Source organism: Papio anubis, chromosome 1, assembly GCF_008728515.1.
Source record: "Papio anubis isolate 15944 chromosome 1, Panubis1.0, whole genome shotgun sequence".
NCBI classification, from domain to species: domain Eukaryota; kingdom Metazoa; phylum Chordata; class Mammalia; order Primates; family Cercopithecidae; genus Papio; species Papio anubis.
Window position 1 is genome coordinate 41,117,666 of NC_044976.1, and position 21,122 is coordinate 41,138,787.

Here is a 21,122-nt window from a genome sequence, read left to right on the forward strand (position 1 = left end):
GGCCTGGGCAGCCTTGGGACAGCCAGAGTGGGCCAGGGGACCACGTCCCGTCCCCAGAGGCCGGGGACGGTTTCCAGCCTCCAGGAAAGGAGCGGGGGCTGGGAGGGGAGAGGGTCTGGAACTGGCATGAGCGGTGTTGCCGTGTCTGCCACGCGTGTCACCTGCTGGAGAGTCCGCCTGGATGATTTCACTCCGCGGAGGCGCCGCCCCACCACTCAGTTAGAAACCTCAGAGCCATACTCAACTCTCCCCTCCTCTCCAGCCCCACTGTCACAGCTCTGCTTTTCTCCTCCTCACGTCCACGCTCCCCCCGCCCCGCCCCTCTCCCCCCTTCACCCCCTCCCATCTCCTGGCCGGTTTCCTTTTCTGTAGTTTGTCCCCTCAAAGCCGCCCTGCGCTCCCTGCCCGTGTCTGACCAAGACTCTGCTCCCTTACTGAACAGCACAGTGCCCGCCACGGGCTGCCACTCAAGGTCACGTCTGCACGACCACCCCCTGCAGCCTACCTGCCAGTGTCACCTCTGGTCACCCCTCTCTTCCAGGATCCAGGGATCCAGGCTCCTCATCGTGCTTCCGCACCTGCGGCTCATTCCCTGGGCCAAGAATGCCCCTCCTAATTCTTTGTTCATCCTTAGAGACCCTGAAAAATGTCACCACAGGAGTGGAACCTTCCTCTGCCCCACCCCAGACTTAGTCTCTCCACAACAGCTGGCACATCCCCTTGTCCAACATTACACTTGTCCCTACACACAGCTGCCTCCTCTACCAGACTCTGAGTTGCTGGAGGGTGCAGCCTGGCTCTTGTTCTTCTCCCCGTCCCCCCCTACACAAGGCCTGACACAGAGCAGCCATCAGCAATAAATAAACAGCATTTTAAAAAATGAGTAAGTAGAAGATCATAAGAACTGGGTAGTTGCTGGGTATGTGGAAGGGGCTGGACTGTTGGGCGTTCATCTGAGAAGGCTTCTTGGAGGCCACATTGGGCAGGGTTAGATGGGGGGTCAATAAATTTGGTGCAACCAGAGGGCCTCAGGGAAGCACCAGAGTGACCTGTGATGTTAATTTAACAAACACAGAACAACTTCTATTGTCAGGTCTCATACTGGGCACAGGGACCTCGGCCAGCACTCAAATTGCATCCCTTATAGGAACCCCAGGGTAGGCAGTGCCAAAACTCTGCCAAAACAGAGTGCCAAGTATCACATGGTAAGCACAAGAAGATGAAACCATACAGATGAGGGACACCTAACATGCTCAGGGCGGGGTGGGGGATGTCAGAGGGGCTTCCCAAAGAGGAGCACTACCCAACCCAAGACCAAAGAGAGGGTCTGAGAAGGGTGGGGAGGACTGAGAGGAAGCTGGGAGAGCTGAGCAGAGCTGGCATACCAAACACAGGAGTTGGACTCCATCCTGAGGGCATTCAAAAAGCTGGGGAGTGACCACATCACCTGCAGTCTGGTGCTATGCCAAGCCTCAGCCCTCACCCCTCCTGGGAGCCTTCTCACCTCCTGGCAGGCTGAGCCCCTTTTCAGTGCTCCCTTAGTAGCCTGGTCGCCTCTTTTCTGTGCAGGGTTAGGTACTGTGGCTAAACTGTGTCCCTTGGTCTTAATCTTCTCTGTGTCCCAAGCACCAGGCACCACATCTTGCCCCTGGCCAAACATTTGCTGAATGAATGGCGGGTGGTTCCTTATTCCTGTTGTCTTCTATAGCCCTTATTCTCAGTTCCACATCCTTTCACGCCTGGGACTTGTGCATTCTGCTGCAAACAGCATTTAATTGGGAAAGAGGAGACCCAAATCAAATCCTGGCTCCACCATTTACTGGACAAGTCACTTAACTCTCCTGAAACCTCAGTTTCCCCATCTGTAAGATAAGGTACCACTATGAGTCTAAGTCTCCACATGTATGCAAAAGACTCGTTTCCTTGGATAGGTTGTAAACTCTGTGATGGCAGGGACCAAGGTTTCTACCAGCACCCAACTCAGGCACAGCATATAACCAATACAATGCTCAGTCCTATTGGTTGGTAGACAGCAGAGCACAGGGGAAAGAACACTTAAGGCAAAATTGTAAGTTTTGTTCTGCCACTTCTGGTGTGACCCTGAGCTAGGTTGTTCCCATCTGAGTCTTCCTTGCTTTACCTGGAAAGTAGGGATTAGAACCCTTGCCTGACAGTGCTCACAGGGCCAGTGGAAATCCTAAATGTGAAAGTGGTTTGTGAATGGAGGAGATAACGAAAGAGATAATATACTAGACAATTGACCATTAATTAAAAATTAACCAGCTGTGAAGTAGCACAGAGGCAGCAGCAATGCTTGACAGCTGGTAGACAGACCCTGGGCACCTGCTGACTCTGAGCAGCAGACACTGGGATGTTTGATCTTGCTGGGGTCATCCCAGAGACCCAGGAGAGACCACTACAGCAGGTTCACGGGGAGGGAGTATGCAGCAAGTCCTTTGTCCCCTTCCCCTCCCAGATTTCCCTGGCTTGCATTGCTTCCTGCCGTAGGTTTGGAGGGACTCTGGCATAAGAAGGTCTTAGGAATCCCAATGGCTCTGGCCAGGTAGCTACTGATCCCCTTTGGTGAGTGAGGCTGGCCCACTGAGGCAGTGAGCCCAGCAGTGCTGTCCTGATAAACTCTAGTCCCAAACTCCAAGTCAGCCCTCCCAGCTGCTGGCATCTTTGTGGCGGGTTAATGAGAAAGGACCATGGTTTGTCTCAGCTCTTGTCCAGACCAGATGGGCCTGGGGCTGAACAGAGGGGCTGGATGGAGGCAGAGCTGGAGGTGAGATTAATCCTCACCTCTGAAATGGGTGAGGATTAAATGAGAAGACAGATCTGGGAACACCTTGAAGCTTGTTTATTTTACTCAAGTGCAGGATCTATTTGTGGCTGATACATTTGCCCCAACCAGTGGGGCTTCTCAGTTTTGAGGAGGAATGGGGCTCTTTCTCCAAGAGACTCAGTTGCACAAGCAGATTATGTGTAAGGTGTACAAATGTGGTCTTAGAGTAAAAGCAGAGATAAGACAGGCTGTGAAGATGGGCAGGGCCAGCCAATTCCCTGTTGTGGGAGAGACTGGGAGAGACTGGGAGCGCTGTGGGACCTAGGCTGGACGGTGCCGCACACACAGGGAGGCTGCTGCTGTCTCACAGACCTGGCCATCGAGCTCCCTCCCTGCCACATCCCATATACCTCCTCCTGCTAAAATCTATGACTCCAGCAGAAGAAACACCAGATTTAGAATCAGATGGGATTTGGTTCTACTTACTGTGTGACTTTGAGCAAATACCTTCCTTTCTTTTAACCGTAGTTTCCTCATTCATAAAATTGGGGAGAATTCTAGCACCATCTCCTGAGGTTGTCAGGCTCTGAGAAGGAGACACGGGAATGAGAACATGGTGAAACGATCTTTGTGAACTATTCAGTGTTGTACAAATTCTTTTTTTTTTTTTTTTTTGAGACAGAGTCTCGCTCGGTCACCCAGGCTGGAGTGCAGTGGTGTGATCTCGGCTCACTGCAACCTCTGCCTCCCAGGTTCAAGCTGAGTAGCTGGAATTACAGGCATGCACCACCATACTCAGCTAATTTTTGTATTTTTAGTAGAGACGGGGTTTCAACATGTTGGCCAGGCTGGTCTCGAATTTCTGGCCTCAGGTGATCCACCTGCCTTGGCCTCCCAAAGTGCTGGGATTACAGGCATGAGCCACCGTGTCCGGCTACACATTCATTTTTAATCTGTCATCTCTTCCCTTGTGGGAAGTAAGCCTGCTGTTCTGATTGGGGCCTGTCAGAACCAGGACCTTAAGGCACCTCGGCTGCAGCCCTGTGCTTCAGGAGGAGTTAGCTTGGACTGTGGGACAACAGGGCTTCCTGGCACTTCTTCTCTCTCAGGCCAACCCTTGGTCAGTGACAAGGGCCCACCTCTCAGATGGGAGAAGGGCCCATATCCCCTGCATTCTGGGCCATGGGGCTCCAGGATGGTCGGCATATGGACTGGAGTGATGTCTGCGCTGCAGGGCAAAGGTGCAGCCAGAGAGGGAGTGGAAACTATGCTTGTGTTGGTTCACCCACTCTGCTATTGAGCTTTTCCAAGATGCTGGATTCTCAGCACCTTTGTCTTCACCTCCTGAGTCTCCTTCATCTACCTCCTGTCTCCCTTAGTCTAGTCCAGCCAGTGAAACTGAATGTAGGGATGGTGCCGTTTTGGGATGAGGTCTAGTGGAACAGGTCCCTGGGAGCCTCTTCTGGGACTCCTTGACCTTGGGAACCCTTTGCCCCTCTCTCTTGGGCCCCAGGTAAGGGTACCAGTTTCTTCCTGAGCCATGACCAGAGCCATTCCCAGATAAATGAGGTTTCCTGGAAGGATGTTACCAATGCCTTATCTCTGGCCAACATGGTCCTGGGGCTCTTCTCCATCATCTTCAGCTTCAGCAGGTAGGTCTGGGGCCCAGCAAGCTCTTAGCCAACAGCTGGAGCCAATGGCATGAGGGAAGGAGAGGGAGAGTCTAGAGAGCAGGCACTGAGGCACAGGAATCCACAGTGTACCCGGGGAAAGTGCAGTGGCTTAGGAGTCAAAGGGCCAAGATCCCAGACTCAACTGTACCAGTTCATTCCAGCTGTGGCAGTCTAGAATGGTTTTTATGAGAAAGTCAAGAGATTCTGTTCTGGTGGCCTTTATACAATCTTTGGGTAGGCCACAGTTCATATTTTCTAATTCTTAGATCATACGACCTGGCAGAATATTTGAAATTAGCACTGTTCTGGAAGGTCCGAGACATGCATATGTTCCCCTAAAACGTTGTAAGCAAATTCTATTTCTGTAAGTTGAATCCCATTTCGATGTTTTCGGGATATCAGTCCTTTAAAGATAAATCCTTTATGATGCAGGTAACGTCCTCCTAATCTACTCGATTGTCTATAACCATCAGCAAGTGACTTCTCTTTGGATTTGTTTCTCATCCATAAGATAAGATGACTTTACCTGATGATGTTTAAGCTCCCTTGCAGCTGGAAATTTTTGTGATTCTCTAAAATCTTGGTTTTTCAAGTATAATAAAGTAGGGCACACCTACAGCAGAAAATCTTTTTTTTAAAGAAACTTTTTTTTTTTTTTTTTAAAGATGAGGTCTCACTATATTGCCCAGGCTGGTCTCAAACACCTGGGTTCAAGTGATCCGCCTGCCTAGGCCTCCCAAAGTGCTGGGATTACAAACGTGAGCCACTGTGCCCAGCCCAGAAAACTTCTATCTTCTTAGTTCAGCCTAATTATCTGGGAGTGTTATTTTTTTGCCATAATGGTGCCCTGAGTCTTTTTATTTAGCTTCAGTCCCCTTTAGATACATAGGACTGGGTCTAAACAAAGGAAATGCTGTGGTTGTTTGGAGACAGCTGAGGTCTAGGTCAGGCCCTTTGCTTCTTCTGGGCTGCCTAAGCATTGCAATCCGGGTGCAGACTTGAGAGTGGGCCTCTCAGGGCAGGTTTGCTTGGAGCTGTGGTGGCAGCTTTTAGAGGGACCTGGGGACAGGTGCTGGATGGAGGCACAGAATCAAGAATGTGGGATCTGAAAGAGCTCATGGAAATAATTTAAGGCATCAAAATACATGAGACAAAAACTAATAGAACTGCAAGGACAGTTGATGAGTCCACTATCAAGGTTGGAGATTTCCACACCCCTCTATCAGAAACTGACAGATCCAGCAGGCAGAAAATCAGCAAAGACATAGTTGAAGTCAGCAACACCATTGGTCACCTGGATAAAATGGACATCTATAGAGTACTTCATCCAACCATGCAGAGTACACATTCTTCTCCAGCTCACTTGGACAGATCACATTCTGGGCCATAAAACATACCTTAACAAATTCAAAAGAAGCATACTCTCAGCCCACATGGAAATGAACTAGAAGTCAATAACAGAAAGACAGCTGAAAAATCCTGAAATATATGGAGATTAAACAACACACTTCTAAATGACACATGGATAAAAGAAGAAGTCTCACGAAACATTAAAAATGTTTTGAACTAAAAAAATGAAAACACGATTTATCAAAACTTACAGGATGCAGGGAAAGCAGTGCTTTGCTTTGAGGGAAATTTATTTCATTGAATGCATACATTCAAAAAAGAAAGATTTAAAATCCATAATTTAAGCTTTAACCTTAGGAAACTAGAAAAAGAAAAGCAAACTAAATCCAAAGTAAGCATAAAAAGTAAAAAGTAAAAATTAGGCCAGGTGCAGTGGCTCATGCCTGTAGTTCCAGCACTTTGGGAAGCTGAAGCAGGTGGATCACTTGAGGTCAGGAGTTCAAGACCAGCCTGGCCAATATGGTGAAACACCATCTCTACTAAAAATACAAAAATTAGCCGGGTGTGGTGGCACATACCTGTAATCCCAGCTACTTGGGAGGCTGAGGCAGGAGAATCGCTCGAACCTGGGAGGCGGAGGTTGCAGTGAGCGGAGATTGCACCACTGCATTCTAGCCTGGGCAGCAGAGGGACTCCATCTCAAAAAATAAAATAAAAATTAGAGTGGCAGTCAATGAAATTGAAAACAAGAAATTAATAGAGAAAAATCAATGAAACCAAAAGCTGGTTCTTTGAGATCAATAAAATCGATAAACCCCTAGCCAAGCTAACCAAGTTAAAAAAATGAAAAGACAGAAATTACCAATATCAGAAATAAAACAAGGGTCATTACTACTGATTCCACAGACATTAAAAGTATAATAAAGGAATGCTATGAACAAGCCTCTGCCCACAAATTTGATATTGTAGCTGAAAATAATCCCTTAAAAGACATAAGTTGCCGGGCGCAGTGGCTCACGCCTGTAATCGCAGCACTTTAGGAGACCAAGGCGGGTGGATCACGAGGTCAGGAGATCGAGACCATCCTGGCTAACACGGCGAAACCCCGTCTCTACTAAAAATACAAAAAATTAGCTGGGCGTGGTGGCGGGCACCTGTAGTCCCAGCTACTTGGGAGGCGGAGGCAGGAGAATGGCGTGAACCCTGGACGCAGAGCTTGCAGTGAGCCAAGATCGCACCACTGCACTCCAGCCTGGGCAACAGAGCGAGACTCTGTCTCAAAAAAAAAAAAAAAAGACATAAGTTACCAAAACTCACACAAGGAGAAACAGGTCATCTGAATAGGTTTGTGTCTATTAAACAAATTATTTAGCACACACTCCTCATTTTACAGACGGGGGAACAAGCCTAGAGATGAGGTAGTGATTTAGCTAATAATTCATAGAGAGATGGTGGCAGAGGCTGGGCTAGAACCTAGGTCCCCTGTGCCATCAAAAATGCCTGGAAGTTAGAGTTGGAAGGGATCTTAGTGATGTTTCTAGGGGGTTTGGGGCACCCCTTTAAGACTGTAGATTGAGTTTGTGACGGATGTAGGTGTGTGTGTGTGCATGTGTGGTGTGAAAACCAGCATATATCAGAAAGGATGTGAGTGTGGGGGACATGAAGGGATGTGTGTGTGTGTGCAAGTGTGGGAGGTATGTAGGAAGTTTATTAGTGTATACTAATATACTAATGGGGGGCGGGGGAGAGTCTCCAGTGGAGACCGCGAAAGTGCTTCCCCATTCGGGCTTGCTGGCCTGCACTTTAGGAAACGCCACTATGCCTCCTGGATGCTCCTGGTCAGCTTCCTGTTGGACATGGCAGTCAGGGCAATGACCAGCCACATCAACATCTGCTCCAAATGGGGTGAGTTCAGGCCCCAGGCCCCTAATCCTTGTCCCCAGTAGCATCCATCTGGGGTCACCCCTTCGTCCATCCTCTAACATCCCGCAGGCCTTCATCAGGCATCCACCCCTGTTCACACCCCCCCGAGAGCAGCAGCAGCGGCCCTGGAGCAGGAGTTCGAAAGCCCCGCGGTCCAGCTCCAGCTCCTCTGCTGGCTCACTTATTGACCTTTGGGCAGTCCTTGTCCTGGCTTTCAGTTTTCTCATCTGCCCTGCTTCCCTGTTCTGGACCCATCTAGGTATTGGAGTGGAAGTGGGTAGGGGTGGGGTGAGAGGAGGTCGGCAGAGAGGAGATGAAAATTAAACCAGCAGAGCAGCTGGTTTAAAATACAGTAAAATGCTTCCATGTAAGATTTAGCTTGAAAAAAGTCCCACAGCTTATCAGTTTGTATCTGATTGTAGCCCAACCCTTGCATGTTAAGAGATAGGAAAACTAAGATCTGAGAGGGAAATACTTGCCCAGGGCCACTGGCCAGCACAAGGCACAGCCAGGAGGAGATCCCAGTCTTTGATCTACAGACTGCCCCAGGGGAGCAGCTGTTACTTTCTGGGACCTCAGGACCCCTCTTGTCACTACCCCAGCTCCCCTACTAGAGGGGGACTAAGGTGCAAGACGTGGGAGTATAAGTTCTTCTAACTTTGGGCCCTCTGGGGCAGGAGCTGAGCTGAATGACTTTGCCGTCTTCACCACCTTCGGCCTGGCCTCTGCTCTGCTCCTAGGCGTGGATGGACTTCTGAGTGGGATCCTGGCCATCATCTATGTGTCAGCTGCTTCTTTCCATTTGTGCTTTTATTCACCTGGTGAGTGGAACCAAGGTTGCCTTAGAACAGAGGGCAGGGGAGCACAGAACGGGGAGCTGTCGGATGCCAGAAGCCTGGGGTGCAGTTACTGACTCCTTTTTTGGAGCTCCTCTTCCTTCCTCCTTGCATGCCCCATGCCTCATGCTCATTGAAGGCTGCAGGCTGCATTGGCAGAGCCCTGGGCTGGGAGGCAAGGGCTTTTGTTTCTTGGAGCAGCTGTACCTCTTTCTCAATGCATGACCTGTGACATTTGGATGGAGCACACTGATTCTTGGACTAGAACTGGAGGTATATTCTAGTTCCTGAAAACAGATGGAGAAACCATGCTCCAGTGAGAGAAATTGTCTTGCCTAAGGTCACAAAGTGAGGGAGAGCAGATACAGCACAGGACTTAGACTAGCAGGTCTCAAAGCAGAGACTTCCTAGGAGCCAGGGCACACCCTGGTCCTAGCTGGCTGTCTGCTTTCCCTTGGAAACCCAATGTAAAACCCATGCATCATCTTTGTGAATAAATGATTTTCAGCCTGCCACTGCCTTTGGGTTTAAGGGAATATTGTACCCTGGGTAGGGGAATACCCAAAGAGAGAGGGGCCTGCTTCATTTTGGTATCTTTAGAGCAGAGGGAAGCAGCTAATCTCCAGTGTTCTTCCCGGCAGGAGTCCCCTCCACATACAAGGGTCTACCCTGCCCCTATGCTTCCTGCATCTTGGCTTCCACCTCTCTTCTGACCAAAGGCAACAGGTTCATCCTCTGCTGCATGGCCTCACTCATGATTCTCTTCATGATGGACCAGAGCTACTATCCATATGACAAAATCCTGGAGTCTGAGAACTGGAAAAAATTGGTTTATATGGGAGGTGAGTGAAAATGTCACTATGGTCCGTTTGTTATCACTGTTGCTTATTGCCACAGTACCTCACCCCAGCATTTTTCTATCTCCCTTGTTCTGCTTTATTTTTCCCATAGAACTGATGATCATCTGACATACTAGTTTTCTTATTGTCTATAAACACTAAACCAACCCCCCAATAGAGGACTGTCTTTTATTCATGCTATTAATATAATCCCCAGTGCCTAGAAGTGTGTCAATCACATGGTAGGTGCTCAGTATCTATTTGCTAAATGTTAATAAGTTCAAAAGAGATTTAGGAAGCACCCCCCGTGTGCCAGGTACTGGAGATCAAATTGGTAAACTAGGCAAACAGTCCCTGCCTCTGCATCTAGAGCCTGATCACAGGGGAGACAGATACCAAACAAATGATGGCAGAAATAACTAGAAACATAGTTTTACCGTATGTATTATGCAAGTGCATGGTGCTCTGAGAGAGTGTCAGAGGGTGACCTACTTCAGGCTGGGATGATCTGAAGGGAAGGAAAGGATCCTTAAGCAGGTGTCATTTAAGTGAGACCTACAAGAGGAGTGGCCAGGTGGGGATGGGGAGGTTCAGGAAGAGGAACAGTTGTGATGGCTTTGAGGCCACAGGGGCTGGACACATTAGTGGAGCAATGTGGCTGAAACTTGCTGAGACAGCCAGTGACAAAGACTGAGGCCATGAGGTGAGCAGACCTGGTAGGATTTGGGATTTGAGACCAAAGGCAAATGAGGAGCTTCTAAAGGGATTTATGCAGGGAACTGGCATGGCTGGAGCAGCAGTTTTCAATGATCACTTTGACTGCAATGTGGAGAATAGATTGTAGGCCTGAGAATGTAAGGAGGAAAACAAACTTTTTGTTCAGATGAGAGGTGATGGTGGCAGTGGAGATAAAGAGAAGTGAATGGATTTGAGATAAATGTTGGAAATAGAATTGACATTGAGGAAGGAGGAGGAGACATGGATGACTCTTAGGGTTGGGGTTGAAGTAACTGAGCACTGGGTTCCAGGCCCTGAGTTCCTGGTCACACTGGCACCTTGCAGAAGTCTCCCTAGAGCTTCCCCTGATTTAGGGCTTCCTTCAAGGAATATCAGCTTTTCTTCTCTTAAAATGTGCTCCTGTAAACAAGACAAACATCTATGGGGATACAGAGTTCCTTCCTTTATTCCCGTGTGAGTCCACTCTAGTTTATAGGGTCTTCGGTTTCATCCTGACCTTTCTCTTAAGGTTTATACCTTTTGTAACATTAGCACCAACAGCCCTATCCAAGTTCCAGGAGCTGGCTCCTCCTATGCCTTAGGTGGCAGAGGCAGAATGGTGGTGAGAAGCTTCTGGGTTTGGAAGCTTCTCAGGAAGACCTGAGCCCAAGCTCTAACTCTAGCACATATTAGTTGTATGAACTTGGGCTAATACCTCACTGTTTTGAGCTCAATTTTCTTCATCTGTAAAACGAAGCCACTAATCCCTACTTTGCAGGATTACTGAGATTAAATGAGATAATAAATATAAATCCTTTGGTACAGATGTGTCCATGTCTAGCCTCGTTCTTCTCCTCCACCTCCCCTTCTCCTATCTCATAACAGTAGTATTTCTTAGTGTTCTTCACTCCTGTGGATACTATTGATCCCCCTTGTCTCAAAGTAAACCACATACTTGGCCTCAGCCTTCCTCAGATTGTCCTGCTGTGTGAGTAAAGGAGGAAACTGCACCTTACAGATTTTGACAACAGTTAATACCAGAGCCCTACTGGGTAGATTTCAAAATGGCTGCTGTGGACATTCCTTTTATTTGGAGTGCAGCCAGTCGCTTTCTTAGACTGAGGTCCCTTCTACCCCACAGAGCTTCGTACGTCTGAGAACTGGCCTGTGACCAGCACTCTGAGACCTTAGGATATATATATATATATATTTTTTTTTTTTTTAACAGAGAGTACCCCAGTATCATATATATACGGTAGAGACGGGGTCTCACTCTTTTGTCCAGGCTGATCTCAAATTCCTGGACTCAAGCAATCCTCCTGCCTTGGCCGCCCAAGGTGCTGAGATTACAGGCATGAGCCAACGCACTGGGCAGGTACTTTCCAAGACAACTCTGGTTTTCACGATTGTCTTTTTGCCTCAACAGATCAATGACTATTCTTGAAATGCAGTATTCCAAAATGCCCATGCGTATCGTTAACTGCTTCTTACTCCTAGAAGCGGTCTTCTATCAGATCATATGTTCTGATTTCTCTTACAGGATACATGGTGATCATTCCCATGGAAATACCATTGGCTCATACTCTCTTTGTCCTCTTTTTGAGCTCCCTGAGGCAGTGCGTCTAGTTTTTAAGAGTCAAACAGAAGTGGGTTTGAATCAGGACCTTGCATGGGTTACTTCTGTTTCTTCTTATGAAAAACAGACTTAGTTCTAAACCACGGGATTATTGTGAAGTGTAAATGAAAAAAATATACATATCTAGCAGAATGTCTAGTGCAAAATAGATATTCCACAAACGTGAGTGCTCTTTTGTCTTTTGATGGCGAATCTGAGAGGCAAATTGTGTTGGGAGTCCCCAAGACCACCTCTGAGAAGACTCACAGGACTCAGCTTGTTGTTGTACTCGTGGCTAAGATTGATTTCCGCAAAAGGATACAAAGAAAACTCAGCAAAGGGAAAAGGTGCATGGGACAAAGTTCAGGGGAAACCAGGTGCAAGCTTCAGAGAGTCCGCTCCCAGTAGAGTCACACGAGATGCACTTAATTCCTCAGCACTGAATTGTGATAATACAATAAAGTGTTGTCTACCAGGGAAACTGATCAGAGACTCAGTGCCCAAGATTTTACTGGGGGATGGTCACGTCAGCACCCTGTGCCTACCACATACGAAAATTCCAGACTCCCAGAAGGAAAGCAGGTGTTACCACTGTGCTTATATGGACAGTCCAGGAACAGTGAGACACTCGTATCAGTTGGGGAAAGTTTTATGTTGGTCTGGGGAACTGTTTACTATTCAAGTTTCCAGCCATCAGCCAAGGGCCAGCCTTGCAAGAAGGCCTTTCTGAGGATAGCAGTCTTGGGCCTGCATGTAAACTCTTTTCTGCATACATACCATATTGCATTGGTCATTATCACATGTTAAATTTAAAACAATGAGGAAGTTTTTTTTTTTCCTGACAAGAGTTTTTCGGTTTTTGTCTTGTTTTGTTTTGTTTTCCCTAACAAAGGCAATTCAGATTTATTCTTGGCTGGAACTTCTGATGTGAATTTGACACAATGGAACCTGAGACTGCATTGGGCTATACTTCTCTAGTTACTTACCTATCTCTATTAAACTGAACTTGGAGACAGGGCTCCTGTCTCTTTTTGTTTCTTAGGCACTGTGGGTGAAAAATAAAGAATGGGAGGGTGGGGACGGGAGAGCAGAGGGTAGAAAGCATAGAAGACAGCTTTCTAGAAATTGAGTGTCTGCACTTTTTCTTCTTCCAGGTGTCATCATGCTGTTTTTCTCCCCACTGTCTCTGTCTGCTTTTTACTGCCTGATGTGGTCGCTCTCATACATCTTCTTTCCAGATGCTCTGTGGGGCAAGGCAGCCTGTGTTTCGCCACAGCGCTGAGGAAGCTAAGCAGCTCTACCAGCTCCTGCCGGCCTCTGTGGGGTTTGTGTCAGCATATCGGGTCAAGCCTTGTGTAGCTGCACTAAAGCTTTGCGTGTACCTGTGTTGTCCTATACTAGATATATGGTATGTCTCTTGCCGTGAAGTGAGAAACCCAAAGTAGGGTCAGTGACCTTCCCTTCTTTCTGTTTATTCAGGGTTCTGACTCCCTTGGGGACAATACTTGTTTATGTCATGTAGAACAGAATATCCCCCCGCCTCAAGCTCAATGTGGGCTGGGTTTGAGTTCCAGCTCCGCTACCAACTGGGTGACTGTGTTACTAAGGTCTACCCCTTGGAAAGGAGTGACAGCCTTCAGAACTGGTATTGGCCTTGGCCTCAGCCCTGCCTGGTGGGACTTCCTGAAGCATTTCTTACTCTTGCAGACTCTGGCTTTGAGAGTAGAGCTAATCACAGGACTCTCTTGTTGCCCAGTTTGAATGTGTGTAGGATTTTGTAACTTAAACATTCTGTATTTTAATAGTTCAAAGCTGCTGCCTTTTGCTTTGTTTAGCAATTAGATACATTGGGCATCATCTGGCTTGCAGGATCTCGTGTGGATTTTCTTTCCTATGCCAGAAACTACTAAATTCTAGCAATTCAGATGCCACTTCATATTCTAAAATCCAAATCAAATAGAAACAAACAGTACTGTATGGCAAAGTTGTACCTCACCGAGAACTTAGGTCCACTGAACCCCCAGTGTAGACAGACATTCCACCTCCCAGAGGGTGGAAAAAAGGATTGATGGCTGGTTCTGCTCCACCCTCAGAGACTGTGCCAGAACACCTACGCTGGATATAACTTTTTTAAGTTTCCAGAACAATGCATGTGGTAAATATACATCTATTCTCAAATTAGATGTTTAAAAATAAAAACCCAAAGTAAGATTTGGCTGTAACAGAATAGATAGTGCCTTCCTGTTAAATCATTCATATGTTCCTAGTTAGATGGATTTGCCTGTGTTCCATGACTTTATATCTCCTTCAGTTTAGGTTTTGTATTTCTGCTATCTGCCATAGTGCCTGACACTCAGAAATGTTTACTTTGTATATGAATTGATTTAGTTGTGGATTCTAGTAAGTTACATACAAGGTTACTATAATGTGGTAAGAATTTTACAAATATACACGGGCTTAGACATCTCAATACAATGTCCTTCAATGCTGTACATTCATTTCAGTGTGATGCTCCCCTTAATCAAAGCATTTTAGGAACTCCAGTTTGAAAATGGTCTTCACATAAATTCTTAAGGACCAAGCAGCTGTAACAATGCCTGAATAAATAGGTGCTCAACAACACCAAAAAGCGAAAAACATGTTTTATTCTGAACTGACTAAATTCTTTCCAAAAACCTAACATTTGAGATTAGCCACTTATGTTCTATTCTTAAATCAAATTAGGTATCATATTTGAATTCAAACGACTTGTGGCTGCTTCTAAAATTTGAAACTATGTTGAAAGGAAGAAGATGCAATTCTAAAAGAGAATTTCCATGTCCATTTTAAGTGAAGCAGCATTTTAAGCAAATACACAGACCCCCAGAAGGACAGCTTTGAAAAGTAAAATACCCATTTGGATGTGTAAATTATGGCTTGATTGTAACAGCAATAATTCATACTTAATTACCTCCAGTTTTTGTGTAGGTTAATGACACTAGGATAGTTATAGGTCAGCTGACAGCTGGTTAACAGAGGGATCTATGCTTCCTTGCACCTCTCTGAGAGTATGGTTATACTTCCATATGGGCTTCAGAGTGTCAGATACTAAGGCTACTCATTCAATGCCTTCACTTCCTCAGACAGTGGTTTTCTAAAACAGAATGTCTCTTCTTGGGCTTCCTCTTAGGAACAAGGGAGAAGGCCGAGACTTTAAAATCCACACTTCTCAAATGAATACATGAAGCCAGCAGGGTTTAGGCAGTTCTCTTTGTCCTAAACTTGAGAGTGTAGATCTCCCTCCTGGTCAACTTCTAGTCCCTTCTTCCTAACCTGAAGTCCTACTCCTGTGTCTGATAAGCAGAATCAAGTGACTGAGAATTCTGCTACTCTTTTAGCCCTGTGACCTTGAATAAAACGTTTAATCTCTCTAAGCCTATTTTCTTATCTGTAAAATGGAGGATTTACTTCCTTTCAGGGTTCTTTTGTGGATTGAACAACCGTGATGTTTTATGTGGATGAACGTAAAACACCTAGAATAATGAATGACATATAAAATATGTTAAATAAATGTTAGATGGCTTTCTGTCCCCTCTAGCCTTCTTCTCTTCCCATATATACATATTTCAATTTATAATAGTAGTAATAGTTAACATTTACTATGTACAGTAAATGTATAACGTTTACTATATTATACCATATAACTTACTATATGTCAGGAATCATTCCTTGAATTTTACTATTTTACATAATCCCCTAAACAATCCAATGAGGTAGGTGACCACAGGTTTTAGGTCAGCAGTTCTCAAAGTGTGGTCTGTGGATCCCTAGGGTTCCTGAGACCCTTTCAGGGTCAAAACTGTTTTTTTTTTTTTTTTTTTTGATGAGAGTTTCACTCTGTTGCCCAGGTTGGAGTGCAGTGGCATGAGCTCAGTTCACTGCAAGCTCCGCCTCCCAGGTTCACGCCATTCTCCTGCCTCAGCCTCCCAGGTAGCTAGGACTACAGGTGCCCGCCACCACGCCCGGAATTTTTTTTTCTTTTTTTTTTTTGTATTTTTAGTAGAGATGGGGTTTCACCGTATTAGCCAAGATGGTCTCAATCTCCTGACCTTGTGATCCACCCGGCCTCCCAAAGTACTGGGATTACAGGCGTGAGCCACCGTGTTTTCTTAATCCTAAAACTGGGACTAAAATGTCACTCTGTTGACATTTTTGCCAATGGAGCAAAGCAATGGTGTGCAACATGCCCAGCATTCTGGTTTGGATCAAGGGAGTGGTCCTAAACGGTACTGCTAGTTACTGTACTTTTCACTGCTGCAGGCTCACAGTAAAAAACAAAAAACTCAAGAATGTCATGATGAGGCCGGGCGCGGTGGCTCAAGCCTGTAATCCTAGCACTTTGGGAGGCCGAGACGGGCGGATCACGAGGTCAGGAGATCCAGACCATCCTGGCTAACACGGTGAAACCCCGTCTCTACTAAAAAGTACAAAAAACTAGCCGGGCGAGGTGGCAAGCGCCTGTAGTCCCAGCTACTCGGGAGGCTGAGCCAGGAGAATGGCATAAACCCGGGAGGCGGAGCTTGCAGTGAGCAGAGATCCGGCCACTGCACTCCAGCCTGGGTGACAGAGCGAGACTCCGTCTCAAAAAAAAAAAAAAAAAAAAAAAAAAGAATGTCATGATGACTAGTAAAAAGTATTATTTTATTAAACTTTTACCCTTGAGTAAATTTTTTTTTTTTTTTTTGAGGCGGAGTTTGCTCTTGTCACGCAGGCTGGAGTGCAATGGCGTGATCTTGGCTCACTGCAACCTCTGCCTCCTGGGTTCAAGTGATTCTCCTGCCTCAGCCTCCCAAGTAGCTGGGATTACAGGCACCTGCCACCACACCCCGCTAATTTTTTGTATTTTTAGTAGAGATGGGGTTTTACCATGCTGATCAGGCTGGTCTTGAACTCCTGACCTCAGGTGATCCACCTGCCTTGGCCTCCCAGAGTGCCGGGATTACAGGTGTGAGCCACCGCGCCTGGCCGAGTACACATCTTTTTAATATTCTGTGGAATGAAATGGAAAGCACACATAGAACATTCCTGCTGCATACTGCAGTGATGATGTTTTTCTGGAGGAAAAGCACTGCTTTGAGTTTGAGCTGAACTCGCTTCTTATGAAACACCAAAGGACGATTGACAAACTAGGGATGCTCAGACTTGTCTTTCTGAAAATATAAAGGGAGACAGCCTGTTGCTTCAAGAAATAGTTTTTGTTGGCCGGGCGCGGTGGCTCAAGCCTGTAATCCCAGCACTTTGGGAGGCCGAGATGGGCGGATCACGAGGTCAGGAGATCGAGACCATCCTGGCTAACATGGTGAAACCCCGTCTCTACTAAGAAATACAAAAAATAGCCGGGCGAGGTGGCGGGCGCCTGTAGTCCCAGTTACTCGGGAGGCTGAGGCCGGAGAATGGCGTGAACCCGGGAGGCGGAGCTTGCAGTGAGCTGAGATCCGGCCACTGCACTCCAGCCTGGGCTACAGAGCGAGACTCCGTCTCAAAAAAAAAAAAAAAAAAAAAAAAAGAAATAGTTTTTGTTGCCAAGGATAAAATTTGAGCTTCCAAGTGAAAAGCAGAATTTTAGAAAACTTGTATCCAAACTCCGTCACTGCGCATTTGACACTTTTCCAATACTCAAGACTTTTCTGGTGAGATCAGTGTGGATATTAATGAATAAATATTTCTGACGTTGTGTAATGCAATGCGGTAACATTTAGAAAATTCGCATACCTCAGCGAACCAATATTTTCTAAATGATCAGTGCATGATGTTACAACATCATGCATGGGTGAAAGATCTGTTCATAGGGAAAGATTCAAAGACCAAAGGATTTTAATGTAACAGAGTACAAAAAGATCACTAACATGTTACCAGATTCTACATTGCAACTAACCTTTAAGAAACCACCACTCGCTGAGTTTTGGTATAGTAGTAAAGCTTATCTGCAAGATCATAAAAGGCTATTAAAATACCCCTCCCTTTTCCAACTACATATCAATATGAGGCCACATTTTCTTCATATATTTCAACTAAAACAAGATGAGAATCCAGTATACAGAAGCAGGTATGAGAATTCAGCTTTTTTCCATTATGCTGGATATTAAAGAGATTTGCAAAAATGTGAAACAATGCCACTCTTCTCACTAAATGATTATTTTTGAAATTTTTTTTCACAAAAATGTTATTTATGTTATCCTATAAGGGTTATCACTTTTAAATGAATTAGTAAATATTTTTTAAACTTTTAATTTCTAATAAAGCAAATATGATCTATACAACAAGTTTTAGCGTATAAAAAAGCCCTGAGACCAAAAAACTTATTATTGACTTAGGGGCCGGGCACAGTGGCCCATGCCTGTAATCCCAGCACTTTGGGAGGTTGAAGTGGGCGGATCACTTGAGGTCAGGAGTTCGAGACCAGCCTGACCAACATAGTGAAACCCTATCTCTATTAAAAATACAAAAATTAATCAGGCGTGGTGGCGGGTGCCTGTAATCCTAGCTGCTCATGAGGCTGAGGCAGGAGAATTGCTTGAACGCAGAAGGCAGAGCCGAGATAGTGCCACTGCACTCTAGCCTGGGTGACAGAGCAAGACTCTGTCTCATTTAAAAAAAAAAAAAAAAAAAAGGCCGGGCGCGGTGGCTCAAGCCTGTAATCCCAGCACTTTGGGAGGCCGAGGCGGGTGGATCATGAGGTCAGGAGATCGAGACCATCCTGGCTAACATGGTGAAACCCCGTCTCTACTAAAAATACAAAAAACTAGCCGGGCGTGGTGGCGGGCGCCTGTAGTCCCAGCTACTCGGAGGCTGAGGCAGGAGAATGGCGTGAACCTGGGAGGCGGAGCTTGCAGTGAGCCGAGATCGCGCCACTGCACTCCAGCCTGGGTGACACAGCGCGAGACTCCGTCTCAGAAAAAAAAAAAAAAAAAAAAATCATTGACTTAGGGAGATTAACGCTTGCCCACACAATCACCAAGTAGTGGATCTTAGCGTCAAACCCAGGCAGCTTGACTTCCAAAGTCAATCTTGTCATTATTGGTTTTAGATGTAAGGCTTCAAAAATATCTCTGTACCTCTGAGAAACTGGGGATGGACCACATCAGGATGAAGGAATTCTGGGCAGGTAAGCAGAGATGATGTGTTCCTAGTTTTCTTTGACTATGTTTATAACACCCTTAGCATTCAATGTTATTCCAGTTATGGACACAGTGACTTCTGGACCCCTTACCCTGGTATTTCTTAGCAGTAGAAAATAAATCTTTTTCTTTCTAAAATGTGAATAAAAGGCCAGGTATGGTGGCTTATGCCTGTAATCCCAGCATTTGGGAGGCCAGGAGTTTAAGACCAGCCTAGGCAATGTGGCGAGTCCCCATCTTTACAAAAATATTTTTAAAAATTAGCTGGGTGTGGTGGTACATATCTGTAGTCCTAGTTACTTGGGAGGCTGAGGTAGGAGGATGGCTTGAGCCCAGGAGTTCAAGGATGCAGTGAGCCGTGACTGTACCACTTGCACTCCAGCCTGGGTGATAGAGCAAGACCCTGACTCAAAGAGGTGGGGGAGAAAAAAAGGGAAGGGGAATACAAAGATGACCCGTTGCTGTCTTGGTTCAGATATCCTCTTGTATCTCGATTTTTTGTTTGTTTGTTTTTTACCACAACCCACAGTAAGGAATAATTTTTACATCAAATGCAGTATACACATTCATGTGTATGTAACCCTAAAACAAAAGTTTCACCAAGCAATATCCTTACCACATGTGGTAGTTTTTTTTTTTTTGAGTCTTGCTCTGTCGCCCAGGCTGGAGTGCAGTGGCGTGATCTCCACTCACTGCAAACTCCACCTCCCGGGTTCACACCATTCTCCTGCCTCAGCCTCCTGAGTAGCTGGGATTACAGGAACCTGCCACTATGCCCGGCTAATTTTTTTTTTTTTGTATTTTTAGTAGAGACAGGGTTTCACCGTGTTAGCCAGAATGGTCTTGATTTCCTGACCTCGTGATCTGCCCTCCTTGGCCTCCCAACGTGCTGTGATTACAGGCATGAGCCACCGTGCCCGGCCCCACATGTGGTATTTTCTAATTTATTATTTCATTGAAAAGAAAAGCTGGTCATAATTTACTAAACTGATTTTACAACCACTTGCAGTTTGAAAAACTGTGCCATACTAGAGTGTTTCTCCAGGACAAGAATATACCCAAGGCTGAGTGATGTTAATACAAGCAGTTCCCAACTAAGAATCTTTCCACACAATGATCACGTCTTTCCTGGTTATGTGAAATCTGAAAACATTTCCCATGAAACAATCTGAAAGGTGGCTGGAAAGGGAAGTAACATTTTCTGAGTGCTATGGTTTGAATGTGTCCCCCAAAGTTCATGTGTTAGAAATAATCCCCAATGCAACAGTGTTAAGAGGTGGAAACGTCAAGAGATGATTAGGTTATGAGGGCTTTGCCATCATGAATGAGTAATGATGTCTTATTGCTGGAGTAGGCTAGTTATCTTGGGAGTGGGTTCCTAATAAAAGGATGAAGTTTGGCCTCCTTCTCCCTCCCTTGCCCTTTCACCTTCAGCCACAGGATGATGTAGCAAGACAGCCCTCAGCAGATGCAGGCCCCTCCACACTGGACATCCCAGCTTCTAGAACTGTAAGAAACCAATCTCTGTTCTTCATAAATTACCCAATCTAGGCCAGGCATGTTGGGTCATCCCTGTAATCCCAGTACTTTGGGAGGCTGAGGCAGGTGGATCACTTGAGCTCAGGAGTTTGAGTCCAGCCTGGGCAACAAAGTCAGACCCTGTCTCTACAAAAAAATACAAAATTAGCAGGCATGGTGGTGCATGCCTGTAGTCCCAGCTACCCAGGAGGCTGAGGTGGGAGGATGGCTTGGGCCAGAAAGCAAAGATGCAGAGGTTGCAGTGAGTCGAGATCATGCCACTGCACTCTAGCCTGGGCAACAGAGCCAGACCCTGTCTCAAAAAAAACAAAAAACAAACAAAACAAAACAAAACAAAAAAACCCACAAAAACACAAACCCAATCTAAGGTATTGCTGTAACAGCACAAAGTGGACTAAGACACTGAGTATCTATTACATACATTATTTCTCAACAACACTCCTGACAGGAAGGAAATATCATTCCATTGTGTAGATGGGAAAACTGCAGTTCAGAGAGGTTAACTGGTAGTTGGGTACCCCAGGTCATTTGGCTCCAAAACGGCTTTTTTTTTTAAGCATATGACAGTATTTCTGTGTATTTATAGGGACAGCTCCCTCCAACCCCCTACTTCTCTGAAAACACAAAACTCCATTCAAAAAAATTTAGCAGGATGCTACAGAACCTAATTACCATTTGTGGAGATAAT

General features: G+C 45.9%; 1 protein-coding gene across 6 annotated transcripts in view; it reads left to right on the top strand.

Moving 5' to 3' along the window:
* Positions 1 to 21,122, top strand: part of TMEM269 (transmembrane protein 269) — a 35,236-nt gene that overhangs the window by 1,073 nt on the left and 13,041 nt on the right. For 2 of the 6 annotated variants that reach the window (XM_009206365.4, XM_009206362.4), the window contains exons 2-6: positions 4,299 to 4,437; positions 7,616 to 7,713; positions 8,409 to 8,552; positions 9,209 to 9,409; positions 18,805 to 18,882. In XM_009206365.4, the coding sequence (XP_009204629.1) occupies positions 4,299 to 4,437; positions 7,616 to 7,713; positions 8,409 to 8,552; positions 9,209 to 9,409; positions 18,805 to 18,882 (660 nt within the window). Of the gene's footprint in view, positions 1 to 541; positions 884 to 4,298; positions 4,438 to 7,615; positions 7,714 to 8,408; positions 8,553 to 9,208; positions 9,410 to 12,892; positions 13,120 to 18,804; positions 18,883 to 21,122 lie in introns of those variants that run through there. The other 4 variants (XM_021940291.2, XM_009206371.4, XM_009206389.4 and 1 more) reach the window with 4 other exon arrangements.